The sequence below is a fragment of the Hemiscyllium ocellatum genome, chromosome 45 (genome assembly GCF_020745735.1).
Source record: "Hemiscyllium ocellatum isolate sHemOce1 chromosome 45, sHemOce1.pat.X.cur, whole genome shotgun sequence".
In the NCBI taxonomy this organism is placed as follows: domain Eukaryota; kingdom Metazoa; phylum Chordata; class Chondrichthyes; order Orectolobiformes; family Hemiscylliidae; genus Hemiscyllium; species Hemiscyllium ocellatum.
This window is the reverse complement of record NC_083445.1, coordinates 14,077,157-14,089,533: the sequence shown is the minus strand read 5'-3', so window position 1 is coordinate 14,089,533 and position 12,377 is coordinate 14,077,157. Positions and strand designations below refer to the sequence as shown.

Here is a 12,377-nt window from a genome sequence, read left to right as displayed (position 1 = left end):
ATTAATATTAGTACATTATGTTAGACTGTCAGTGTAATCCAAGAGAATTATTGTTCATTGTCACCTTAGACTGAGGTGCTAAGCACTCAGCGAGACCATCCCAGGACTGGAGGGTGGAAAGTGAGTGGGAATCTGGGATTGCAATGTTCCAAATGGTCTCTGACTGCGCCCCAGAGGAATATTCCTGGAGGAGTGGGCCTCTATCTCCTGACTAGTAGGGAATCCTCACAAGTAATCTCAAAAACCACTTCCATTTCTGAAGCTGTTTTCCCAGGTGTGACTGGGAACTACACCTCAAGCCTGGGGCCTGGGGGCAAAATAAATTTGCAGGCTGTTTTTTGTCATCTGTTACATTTTAACTAGGCCTCAGCCCTGCCTGGTGTAAGGACATTGCGCACTGGCCAAAACAAAACTACGTTGAAAAATGTTGCCCACCAGAACAAATAGTTATATCTAACGAGAAAGAGCCTGTGGTGATTTCAACTTCAGTCATCGCCTCACTCCCTTTGGGGGTTAAGTTGAACCTTATGTTTCTTCATGTGAATGGATTCTCCACTCTCCTCATCACTGAAGGACAATCATACGTACCTGATCTTCGTCTGAGGGTCTGATCCGCTTGCACCTCTTCACCCTCGCTGAAAGAGAAACCAGGACGGGGTGTAAGGTCACGGTAATGGTTAATGGGGTCGAGCCCTATCCGAAAGTGCAACACAATCACAGATCACACTCTACCATCTGGGATGGTGAACAAATCAAGGTGAGGTCTAGTTTGGTCTTGGCAGAGATTTGTCAACGGGGGACAATTATCACAAGGACAGCTGTTTAACAAGAGGAGCCCAGAGTGCCATCTCAGGGGGAAGTGTGCACAGTCGGGAAGAGGCTCTGAGCTGGGTTAAAATCAGAGTCATACAGCATGGCAGAGGCCCTTCAGCCCAAGTCTGTACTGGCCTATCCACACAAATCCCACTTTCCAGCACTTGGCCTGGAGCTTTGAAGGTTATCATTGAATCGTTATAGTGTGGAAACAGGCCATTTGGCCCAATGAGTCCACACCAACCCTCCAAAGAGTAACCCACCCAGACCTCCAACCCTATTGCTCCAATGCATACCCCTGACTAATGAACACTATGGGCAATTTAGTCTGGCCAATTTATCTAACCTACACATTCCTGAACAGTATGGGCAATTTAAGCATAACCAATTCACCCTAACGTACATATCTTTGCACTGTGGGAGGAAGCCCACACAGACCCAGGGAGAATATGCAAACTCCACACAGTCGCCCAAGGCTGGAATCGAACCCGGGTCCCTGGTGCTGTGAGGCAGCAGTGCTAACCATTGAGCCACCGTGCCACCTGCACCTGTTATGACATTCCAAGTGCAAAGACGGTGAGGTCTCCCATCTCAAATGTCCTCGTGGGCAGTACCTTCCACCCTCCCATCACCCTCTGGGTGAAAATGATTTATTCAAATCCCCTGTACCCCTCCTGAGCTTCACTTTACGTTTCTGTTCTCTAGTTATTTATATCGGACTGGAGGGACAAAGCAGAGGAACCAAGGCCCACTGCGCAAATAAAAATGAGGATTTCATATGAAATGAGGAAAATATTGCCAACTTTTCCAAAACATTTGGTCAGAGGACAAAAACAGAAGTCACTGGAAACGCTCAGCAGGTCTGGCAGCATCTGTGGAGAGAAATCAGAGTTAACGTCTGGGGTCTGGTACCCCTTCCTCAGAACTTTGGTCAGAAGAGGCGATCCTGAGTGAATCTGTGTCCCTCTTGAGGAGTACCGATCATTGCTTTGTGTCCGTCATTCCCTCACTCGAGATAGGGAAGCCTCCCCCAACTATCTATCTCTGACCGGAGATTTCAAAACATTGTGACTTGGGCAAGTTCAGAGTAAATGGACAAAGCCTCTCCCTTTCTGACGATTTATGGGCTCATTTCAGATTCCTCTTCAAAGATAACCAGTCATAAAGAAGAAAGACTTCCATTTGTATAACGCTTCCATGATCTTAAAGCACCATTGAGTGTATACATTTAATGAAGTGATATTAAAGGGCTCTCATTGTGGGAATCATTGCACCCAGCATGCTCATGGCAAATTCCTACAAACAAATGAGAGAATGATAACTCGACTCAGGGAGAATTATTGGTCAGAGCAGCCTCAGTGCTCTTTGAATCACACCATGGGATCTTTAGTTCCCACCCGAGAGGGAAGGTGGAGTCTCGGTTTAATGTCCTATCTGAAAATAAGCACAGCTCCTCTGGCAGTGCAGCCCTCTCTCAGAACTGCACTGAAGTATCAGCCGAGACCAATCAATGGCAGATGCAGTATAACTGGGATAAATGTGAGGTTATTCACTTTGGAAGCAAAAACAAGAAGGCAGATTACTACCTGAATGGCTGTAGATTGGGAGAGGGGAGAGTGCAGCGGGACCTGGGTGTCCTTATGCACCAGTCACTGAAGGTACAGCAAGCGGTAAAGGCGGCAAATGGTATGTTGGCCTTCATTGCGGGACGTTTCAAATACAGGAAAGGGGATGTGTCATTGCAGCTTTACAGGGCCTTGGTGAGGCCACACCTGGTATAGTGTGTGCGGCTTTGGTCTCCTTTTCTGAGGAAGGATGCTCCTGCTCTCAAGGGAGTACAATGAGGGGTTTCCCAGACTGGTTTCAGGGATAGAGGGACTGACTCATGTGGAGAATTGACTATGTTAGGATTATTTTCACTGGAGTTCAGATGAGTGAGGGGATCTCACACAGACTTACAAAATTCTAAAGGACTAGACAGGGTAGATGCAGGGAGGATGTTCCTGATGGTGGGTGCATCCAGAACCAGGGGTCACAGTCTGAGAATCTGGGCAGACCATTTAGGATGGAGATGAGGAGACATTTCTTCACCCAAAGAGTGGGGAGCCTGTGGAATTCATTAGCACAGGAAGGAGCTGATGCCAAAACATTTAATGTATTCAAGAGACTGCTAGATATAGCACTTGGGGTGAATGGAATAAAGGTTAAAGAGAGAAAGCAGGACCGGGCTATTGAGTTGGATAATCAGCCATGACGGTGATGAATGCCAGAGTAGGTTTGAAGGGCTGAATGGCCTCCACCTCCTCCCTTCTTTTCTGTTTCCATGTAGGCTGTATTCTTAACGATTTGGAGTGGAGACCGAACCCACAACCTTTGGGGTCAGAAGCAGAAATACAAAGTGCTGTGCCTCCTTCGAACATTTTCAGGCCTAATGTTCTGCTGTTTGTACAGTCATGTCTCATAGCGCAGAGTGGCACCCAACATCCATCCTTGCCATGATGAAGACTCATTGCCTGTTCCGCATGACATTAAAATAATCTGATAGCATGACTCTGGGTCATAACAAGGACAGCGCTAACTCTTATTGTGTTATTTGAAACTAATGGTCCAATATTTCTTCTGAACGTGAAGGCAGACTGGAGTCTCTGCTTTCATAAAGTCTTTATGCTGAGTATTGAAAAGAAATGGAGATGGCTACTAATTGGATTGCAGAGATCAGACAGCCAGATAGACTTATGGAAGAGGGATGGGGAATGATTCAACCTTCCTGCTTGGTGAATACGACAGGGAGCTGTTGTGCTGACATTTGTAAAAACACGCTAAGCCGGAATGTTGTCTCCCAACTATCCCTGTCTCGTTCATAGCCACCACAAGCTATATATGAGTTGACAGGAGAACAGCTGATCTTATTCCAGTTAGTTTCCAAATTCCCAACTCACAGGGGTCCTCTTGTGGTGGTAGCATCCCTCACCTTGGGCCAAGGAGACCCAGGTTCAAATCCTATCTACTCCAGAGTCCTCTTGACCTGTCCATCTTCCTTCCCACTGATTCGCCCCAACCTATTACCTTCATCCTCCTATTGCACTCTCAGCTACCTTCCCCCCCAGCCCCACTCCCCTCCCATTTATCTCTCAGCCCCTCCGCCATATTCCTGATGAACAGCTTATGCCCGAAACGTTGACTCTCCTGCTCCTTGAATGCTGCCTGACTTGCTGTGCTTTTCCAGCACCACACATTTTGACTCTCAATTAAAATCTTGGACAGGTTAGTTCGAAAAATAGGTTGATTAAAAAACATGTTAAAAAAATCCCAACTCCTAGGGGTCCTCTTCTGGTACAGTGGTCATGTGGTACATCTCTCTACAGATTGATTAGGAAAAATAGGTGAAGATTTTAAGAAATTGCCGACTTGCTTCTGCATTTGTGCTTGGAGTTAACATGGTTCAGTTGATGAAATTATTTTATTTTAACTACTGAAGCCTCTGATTTTACACTGGGGGGTTTGGGAGAGCTGTCAGTAATGAGTTAGTTGCAGGGAAATCCCTGGCACACCCAATGAGTGTGGTGGATAATAACTGAGTCCACTTATTATAAAGCCCTGCTGTATTAATTGCAAAGTTTATATCCTTTTAAGCTGTCAAACAAATCCTTACACTTCAGGATAAGATGATGTTAACTTGGAGTATTGCGTATAGTTCTGGTCACGGCATTATAGGAAGGATGTGGATGCGTTGGAAAGGTGCAGAGGAGATTTACCAGGATGGTGCCTGGTTTGGAGGGAAGGTAAAACAATGACTGCAGATGCTGGAAACCAGATTCTGGATCAGTGGTGCTGGAAGAGCACAGCAGTTCAGGCAGCATCCAAAGTGCAACTTGCTGCACTGTGGTATGGAGGGAAGGTCTAATGAGGAAAGGTTGAGGGACTTGAGGCTGTTTTCGTTAGAGTGAAGAAGGTTGAGAGGTGACTTAATTAAGACATATGAGATAATCAGTGGGTTAGATTTGGTGGACAGTGAGAGCCTTTTTCATCAGTTGGTGATGGCTAGAACGAGGGGACGTAGCTTTAATGAGGGGTGGTAGATATAGGACAGATGTCAGAGATAGTTTCATTACTCAGAGAGTAGTATGGGCATGGAACGCACTGCCTTCATCAGTAGCAGACTCGCCAATTTTAAGGGCATTTCAGTGGTCACTGGATAGACATATGGATGAGAATGGAATAGTGTAGGTTAGATGGACTTCAGATTGGTTTCACAGGTCAGCACAACATTAAGGGCCGAAGGGCCTGTACTGTGATGGAATGTTCTATGTGCTGCATTCTATGTAGTGTCAGTGTTTTGTCAACTGTCCTTCAATTTGAGGATGACATCTACTCAAGGACATGGGCTTCTGATGTGGGTCTTCATGTGACTGAAGTGGCCAATTCTCAACCATTTGGAATTGTTTGTGTCCATGGGAATGGACTGTCCATTAGGCAGTAGGGCAGGCAGTGTGGGATTAATCCTGTCAGTGACTACCAGTTTACTGGTATCTTGAACAACTGGGTCAACGGGCCAAGGAATGGAAATGGAGTTTAATGCAGATGAATGCGAGGCGTTGCAATTTGGCAAGCCAAGCCAGGGCAGGACTTACACAGTTAATGGCAGTACCCTGGGGAGTGTCTGTGAACAGAGAGACCGAGCTGCGTTGTTCGTTGAAAGTGGCAGAGCAGGTAGACAGGGTGGTGAAACATTCACGTGGCACATTTGTATTAATCGGTCAGAGCATTGACTATGGGAGGTGGGACCTCATGTTACACCTGTACAGGGCACTGGCAAGGCCACATTTGGAGGACTGCGTACAATTCTGATCGCTGTGCTTTGGAAGGATGTTATTAAACCAGAAAGAGTGTGGGAAAGATTTACAGGGATGTTACTGAGACTGGAGAGGTTCAGTTATCAGCAGAAGTTGAATAGGCTGGAATTTTTTTCCCCTGGTGTGGAGAGTTTTGTAAAATCATGAGGGGCATGGATGGGGTGAATAGTCAAGATCCTTTCCCCAGTGTAGTGAGTCCAAAACTAGAGGATGTATGTTTAGAGTGAGGGGGGAAAGATTTGAAAGGGACCTAAGGGACAACTTTTTCACACGGAGCGTTTATGGAATGAACTGCCAGAGAAAGTGGAACAATTATAACATTTAAGAGGCATCTGGATGGGGATATGAATAGGAAGGGTTTAGAGGGATACAGGACAAGTGCTGGCAAATGGGACTAGATTAACTGAAGATATCTGGTCAGCATGGACGAGTTGGGCCGAAAGGTCTGTTCCGATGCTGTACAACTCTATGACTCTATTAATGAACTGCATGTGTATTCGCAAAATTTGTACAGATTTCATGAATTGTATTGCCAATGCTTTTTCAGGTTTCAGACTATATGAAAACTGTCAATCAGGGAGGTCATGAAGAAGCTGTAAAAATCAGCAGACCCTCATTTTTCAGAGGGGTTTGAGCTCTGTTCTCTGGCTTGTCCCAACCAGCAGATTCCTTCAATCCAGCCCAATCCAGGATCCAGGTGGGAAATTGGGAGATGGTCCATGGTTCCAGTCTGCTGCCTGATCTATTTTTCAGGGTAATGTTGCACTTTTTCAGGAGCTCACCACCTGTGCAGTGGGACTGAGCACATGTTCCCTCACGCAGACATATGTGCAAACATGCAAGTGAACACACAGCTCTGAAACCTGCAATCCCCAGGCAATAGATATTAGGGAACCATCCCACGCAAAACACTCCCCATCCAGACTTGGAAATATACCGTCCGTTCCTGCAGAGTCACTGAGTCAAAATCCTGGCTCTGCCTCCCTAACGGCATTGTGGGGGTACTGATGGCAAATAGAAGTGCAGCATAATTTCAGAAGGTAATTTAGGATCCGGTTAGCAATGTCCACATGCAGCAAGCAAATTAAGTACACACCACAAGTTTGGATATGCCCATGTATACACACACACACACATCATAAATACACACAGACACACCCATCATACACACACACACACACATCATAAATACACACAGACACACCCATCATACACACACACAGACACACCCATACACACACACACACACACACACAAAAGCACACAAACATACAGACACAGACCATAAATACACACAGACACACCCATCATACACACACAGACACACACACACACACACACACACACACATATGCACATACACGGACACAGCCCACCCCCCATTCACACGGACACCACACAGACACGCATAGACACACACAAACAGACAGATACACACCACACACACACTCACACACACTGCACAGACACACACACACACCATACACAGACACACACACACACATAAACACACACACACCATACACACACACCATACACACACAGACACGCACAAACACACGGACACACAGACACACATACATGGACACATAGACACACAAGCGCACACACACATACACACGGACATGCATGGACAAGCACACACGGCCACACACACTCATACACCCATACACACACACACATCCCATGCACACACAGACGCACACACAAATACACATACACACTCGGACACACATACACACCCATTCTCACACACACACACCCACACACACACACATACACCGCACAGACATACACCACACAAACACACACACGCACACGTACACAAACACACACACCACACAGAACACGCACACACATGGACACACACACACACACACACAGACACGCACACACTCACACATCCATACACATACACACACTCACACATCCATACACATACACACACACACACACTCACACAGCCTTCCCATACACACACACATGCGCGCACATACACACACACCCATAAACACATGCACAGGCACACAAGCACACACATGGGCACACACACCCTCTGACACACACACACACACATTCTCACACAAACACCTCCCCCACATGCACACCCACGCACATACAGGTACACACACTCACACATCCTATACATACGCAATCACACTTACACACACACTCACACATCCTGTACACTTACAATCATACCCACACACACACTCACACATTCTGTACATATACAATCACACATGCACACACACTCACACACTCCATACATACACAATCACACATAGACACACATCCTGTACATATGCAATCACACATACACACACACTCACACATCCTGTACATATACAATCACACACACTCACACACCCCATACATACACACAGTCACACATCCTGTATATGTACAATCACACATACACAGACACACTCACACATCCTGTACATATACAATCACACACACACACTCACACACCCCATACATACACACACACTCACACATCCTGTATATATACAATCACACACACACACTCACACACCCCATACATACACACACACTCACACATCCTGTATATATACAATCACACACACACACTCACACACCCCATACATACACACACACTCACACATCCTGTATATATACAATCACACACACACACTCACACATCCTGTACATATACAATCACACATACTCACACACCCCATACATATACAATCACACATACACACACACTCACACACCCCGTACATATACAATCACACATACACACACACTCACACACCCCGTACATACACAATCACACATACACACACACCCCGTACATACACAATCACACATACACACACACTCACACATCCTGTACATACATAATCACACATACACAAACTCACACACCCTGTACATACACAATCACAGATACACACACACTCACACACCCCGTACATACACAATCACAGATACACACACACTCACACACCCCATACATACACAATCACAGATACACACACACTCACACACCCCATACATACACAATCACAGATACACACACACTCACACACCCCATTCATACACAATCACAGATACACACACACTCACACACCCCATACATACACACTCACAGATACACACACACTCACACACCCCATACATACACACTCACACACCCCATACATACACAATCACAGATACACACACACTCACACACCCCATACATACACAATCACACATACACACACACTCACACACCCCATACATACACAATCACACATACACACACACTCACACACCCCATACATACACAATCACACATACACACATTAAATGACACACAAATACAGACACATGTCTACCACCTTGTCATTTCTCAGTTTAAACACTCACCATTGAGCCGACTCTCTCTGTTAATTTTTACTTGTTGGAAAGTCTAAAGACAGACAGAAGTTAGAGTAGTTATTAGCTATTTTGAGTATTTACAACTGTAAAGTTACTTCAAGTAGTTGATAAGCATATTTGATAATGCAGTAACAATACTAGTCAGCTGGTAATCCAGACCCCTGGAATAATATTCCAAAGTCAGGAAGTATTTAAAATTCGATCCATTAGTAAATCGGGAATAGAATAACAATGAAACTATTGAACTCGTGTAAACAGCAGACTGAAGGGTCATGTGGCAAAGAGGTAGAGTCCCAGCCCTGGACCAGGAGTACCAGGTGCAATGCCACTCTGTCCCAGAGATGTGCTGTAACATATCCAAACAGGTATACGACAACTTTGTCAATATCGTCCTCCGTGGGAGGAATACTGCCATCCTTACCCAGTCTGGGCTACATGTGACTCCAGACCCATTGCACGCCCTTACCTAGCTTCTGAAAGTGTCGAGAACGTTACATTATTGTGGTAGAGTTGGGTCAGCCTACTGAAGGGCAGTTATGGACGGGCAATAATGCTGGCTTTGTCAGCACTGTTCAGATCCCTAAGAAGAATATCAGGAAGAGCAAAGTTGTTCATCATTGGTTTCTTTACTTTCTCCTTTCTTTATACGAAGCAATTAAGCAACCAAAGCTGATGGCATAGGGGCGCTGAGGGACATAATGTCAATTATTAGAGTGTTATTGTATGATCATAGAATCCCTACAGTGTGGAAAGAGGCTATTTGGCCCATCAGATCTGCATTGACCCTCCAAAGGACATTCCACAAACCCAGTCCCTGAATTCCCAAGGCTAATCCACCTCATCTGCATGTCCCTGCATGACCATGGACAATTTATCACAGCTAATTCACCTAACCTACACATCTTTGGATGGTGGGAGGAAACCAGAGCACCCGGAGGGAAACCACACGGGGAGAATGTGTAAATTCCTCAGGCACACTAACTCAAGGGTGGAATTGAACCCAGGGTCCTTGGCACTCTAAAACAGCAGTGCTAACCACTGAGCCCACCATCATGTCCATAAGTATTGGGGAAGTGCAGTTGTCATGATCGCCTACGTGCAGGACAGGGGGTTGGACACCTGCCTGATCATCACATACGTATATGAGAGATGTTCTCTCCAGAATGGGCTTTGGGGAGGGAATCTGCAATTGGATCAGACTGCTCTACACCAACATTGTCAGTGCTGTCTCAATCAATGGGTGGGAATCAGATAGCTTCCCAGTCAGATCTGGAGTCAGGCAGGGCTGCCCTCTCTCTCTCCTGCCTTGTTTGTGTGCTGCATAGAGCCATTTGTCGAGTCCATCAGGAAGGATGCGAGCCTGAGAGGGGTGACTATTCCTGGCAGTGGGGGCCTGCAGGTTAAGGCCTCCCTGTATATGGATGACGTCGCCGTTTTCTGCTCGGATCCACTGTCCGTGCGCAGACTCATGTGCATCTGTGACCAGTTCGAAGGCCTCGGGGGCCAAGGTAAACCGAGGCAAGAGCGAGGCCATGCTCTTCGGGAACTGGGCCGACCAATCCTCGATCCCCTTCACCGTCAGGACCGACCACTTGAAGGTGCTGGGTATTTGGTTCGGGGGGGCTGGGGCGTGCGCCAAGTCTTGGGAGGAGCGTATCAGCAAAGTGAGGCAGAAACTGGGCAGATGGAAGCTACGGTCACTCTCCCCCGTGGGTTAAAAACCTGGTCATCAGGTGTGAGGCACTGTCATTGCTGTTGTACGTGGCAGAGGTCTGGCCTATTCCCAGAACCTGTGCCGCTGCAGTCACCCGGGCCATCTTCCAGTTTACATGGAGGTCAAAGATGGACCGGGTCCGAAGAGACACCATGTACAAAGACCGGTGCAATGGGGGAAAAAACACTCCCAATGCCACCCTCACCCTGATGGCCACCCTTGTGTGTGGCTACATCAAGCTGTGCGTGGATCCCCGGTACGCAAACACCAAGTGTCACTACGTACTGAGGTTCTACCTGTCCCTGGTGGTGCGAAGGATGGGCCTGGCCTCGCTGCCGCGGAACGCTCCAAGTAGTTGGACCATTCCGTAACACCTGTCTTTCGTGGAGAAGTTTATGAAGAAAAACACCTTTGACCACAAGTTCATCAGGAAGTGGTCAGCACGTAGTGTCCTTGAGACACTTCGGGAAAAGAAGAGGGCGGATCCTATCGAGCAGTTCCCTGAGCAGACTGTCAAAGTAATTTGGCAGAATGCCTCATCGCCAGAACTTTCCAACAAGCACCAAGACATGGCTTGGCTGGTGGTGAGAAGGGTTCTGCCTGTGAGATCCTTTAAGCACGCCCGGACTCTCAGCCGCACCGCACGCTGCCCTCGAAGTGACTGTGGGGGGGATGAGACTGTCACACACCTCCTTCTGGAATGTGCCTATGCAGAGGAAGTCTGGAGAGGAATGCAGTGGTGTTTGTCGAGGTTCGTCCCGAGCAGCGCCGTGACGCGGGACTCCGTGCTGTACGGCCTGTTCCCCGGGACACACACCGAGACAAACATCAACTGTGCCTGGAGGATCATCAACTCGGTGAAGGACGCTCTCTGGGTGGTCCGAAACCTGTTGATCTTCCAGCTGAAGGAGCTGACCCCGACTGAGTGTTGCAGACTGGCACATTCCAAGGTCCAGGACTACGTGTTGAGGGACGCGCTGAAGCTTGGGGCAGCTGCCACCAAGGCGCGGTGGGGAAAGACCACCGTGTAACGTCAGCCTGCCTAAGCACAGGAGCCCACGCAGTAAGTGGGCTCCACTGAAGCCTCAGCTAAATATGTGGATAGCAAACATACAGACCTGTATGTATGTTTGATTACTCGATTTCTGTATGTAAAGATGTTGACATATGTATGGGCATGACCAATTGTATAGATCATCAAAATATTTTAATGAATAAAGTATATTTTTGAAATTAAAAAGAAGTTGTCACTAATTCCACTTCTCACCTGCTGTCTTTCCAAATGATGGCTCTGATCTGTGGACACTGGCGACCCACTGGGAGACTCCATCTCTTCCTTAATGGGAGGAGACTGAGGAAAGAGAGGACGCATTAATACAGTGGCCAGCCAGGGAAATCGAATCACACTCTTTGTTTTCTGAGAATGACCGGAGAGAGTTCAGCTTTGCAATCAGTCCAGCGCTTTCCAATTCTGAGGAAGGGTCACCGGACCCGAAACGTTAACCCTGATTTCTCTCCACAGGTGCTGCCAGACCTGCTGAGCTTTTCCAGCAACTTCTGGTTTTGTTTCTAATGTTACAGCATCTGCGGTCTTTTCAGATTTG

General features: G+C 46.9%; 1 protein-coding gene across 1 annotated transcript in view; it reads right to left on the bottom strand.

Annotated features, from left to right (window-relative positions):
* The window catches only part of LOC132835869 (E3 ubiquitin-protein ligase RNF220-like), a 128,020-nt gene that overhangs the window by 19,703 nt on the left and 95,940 nt on the right, over positions 1-12,377 (bottom strand). The window contains exons 6-8 of the mRNA XM_060854965.1: positions 12,041-12,124; positions 9,048-9,090; positions 589-635 (exon numbers count right to left, since the gene is read on the bottom strand). Of these exons, the coding sequence (XP_060710948.1) occupies positions 589-635; positions 9,048-9,090; positions 12,041-12,124 (174 nt within the window). The remainder of the gene's footprint in view (positions 1-588; positions 636-9,047; positions 9,091-12,040; positions 12,125-12,377) is intronic.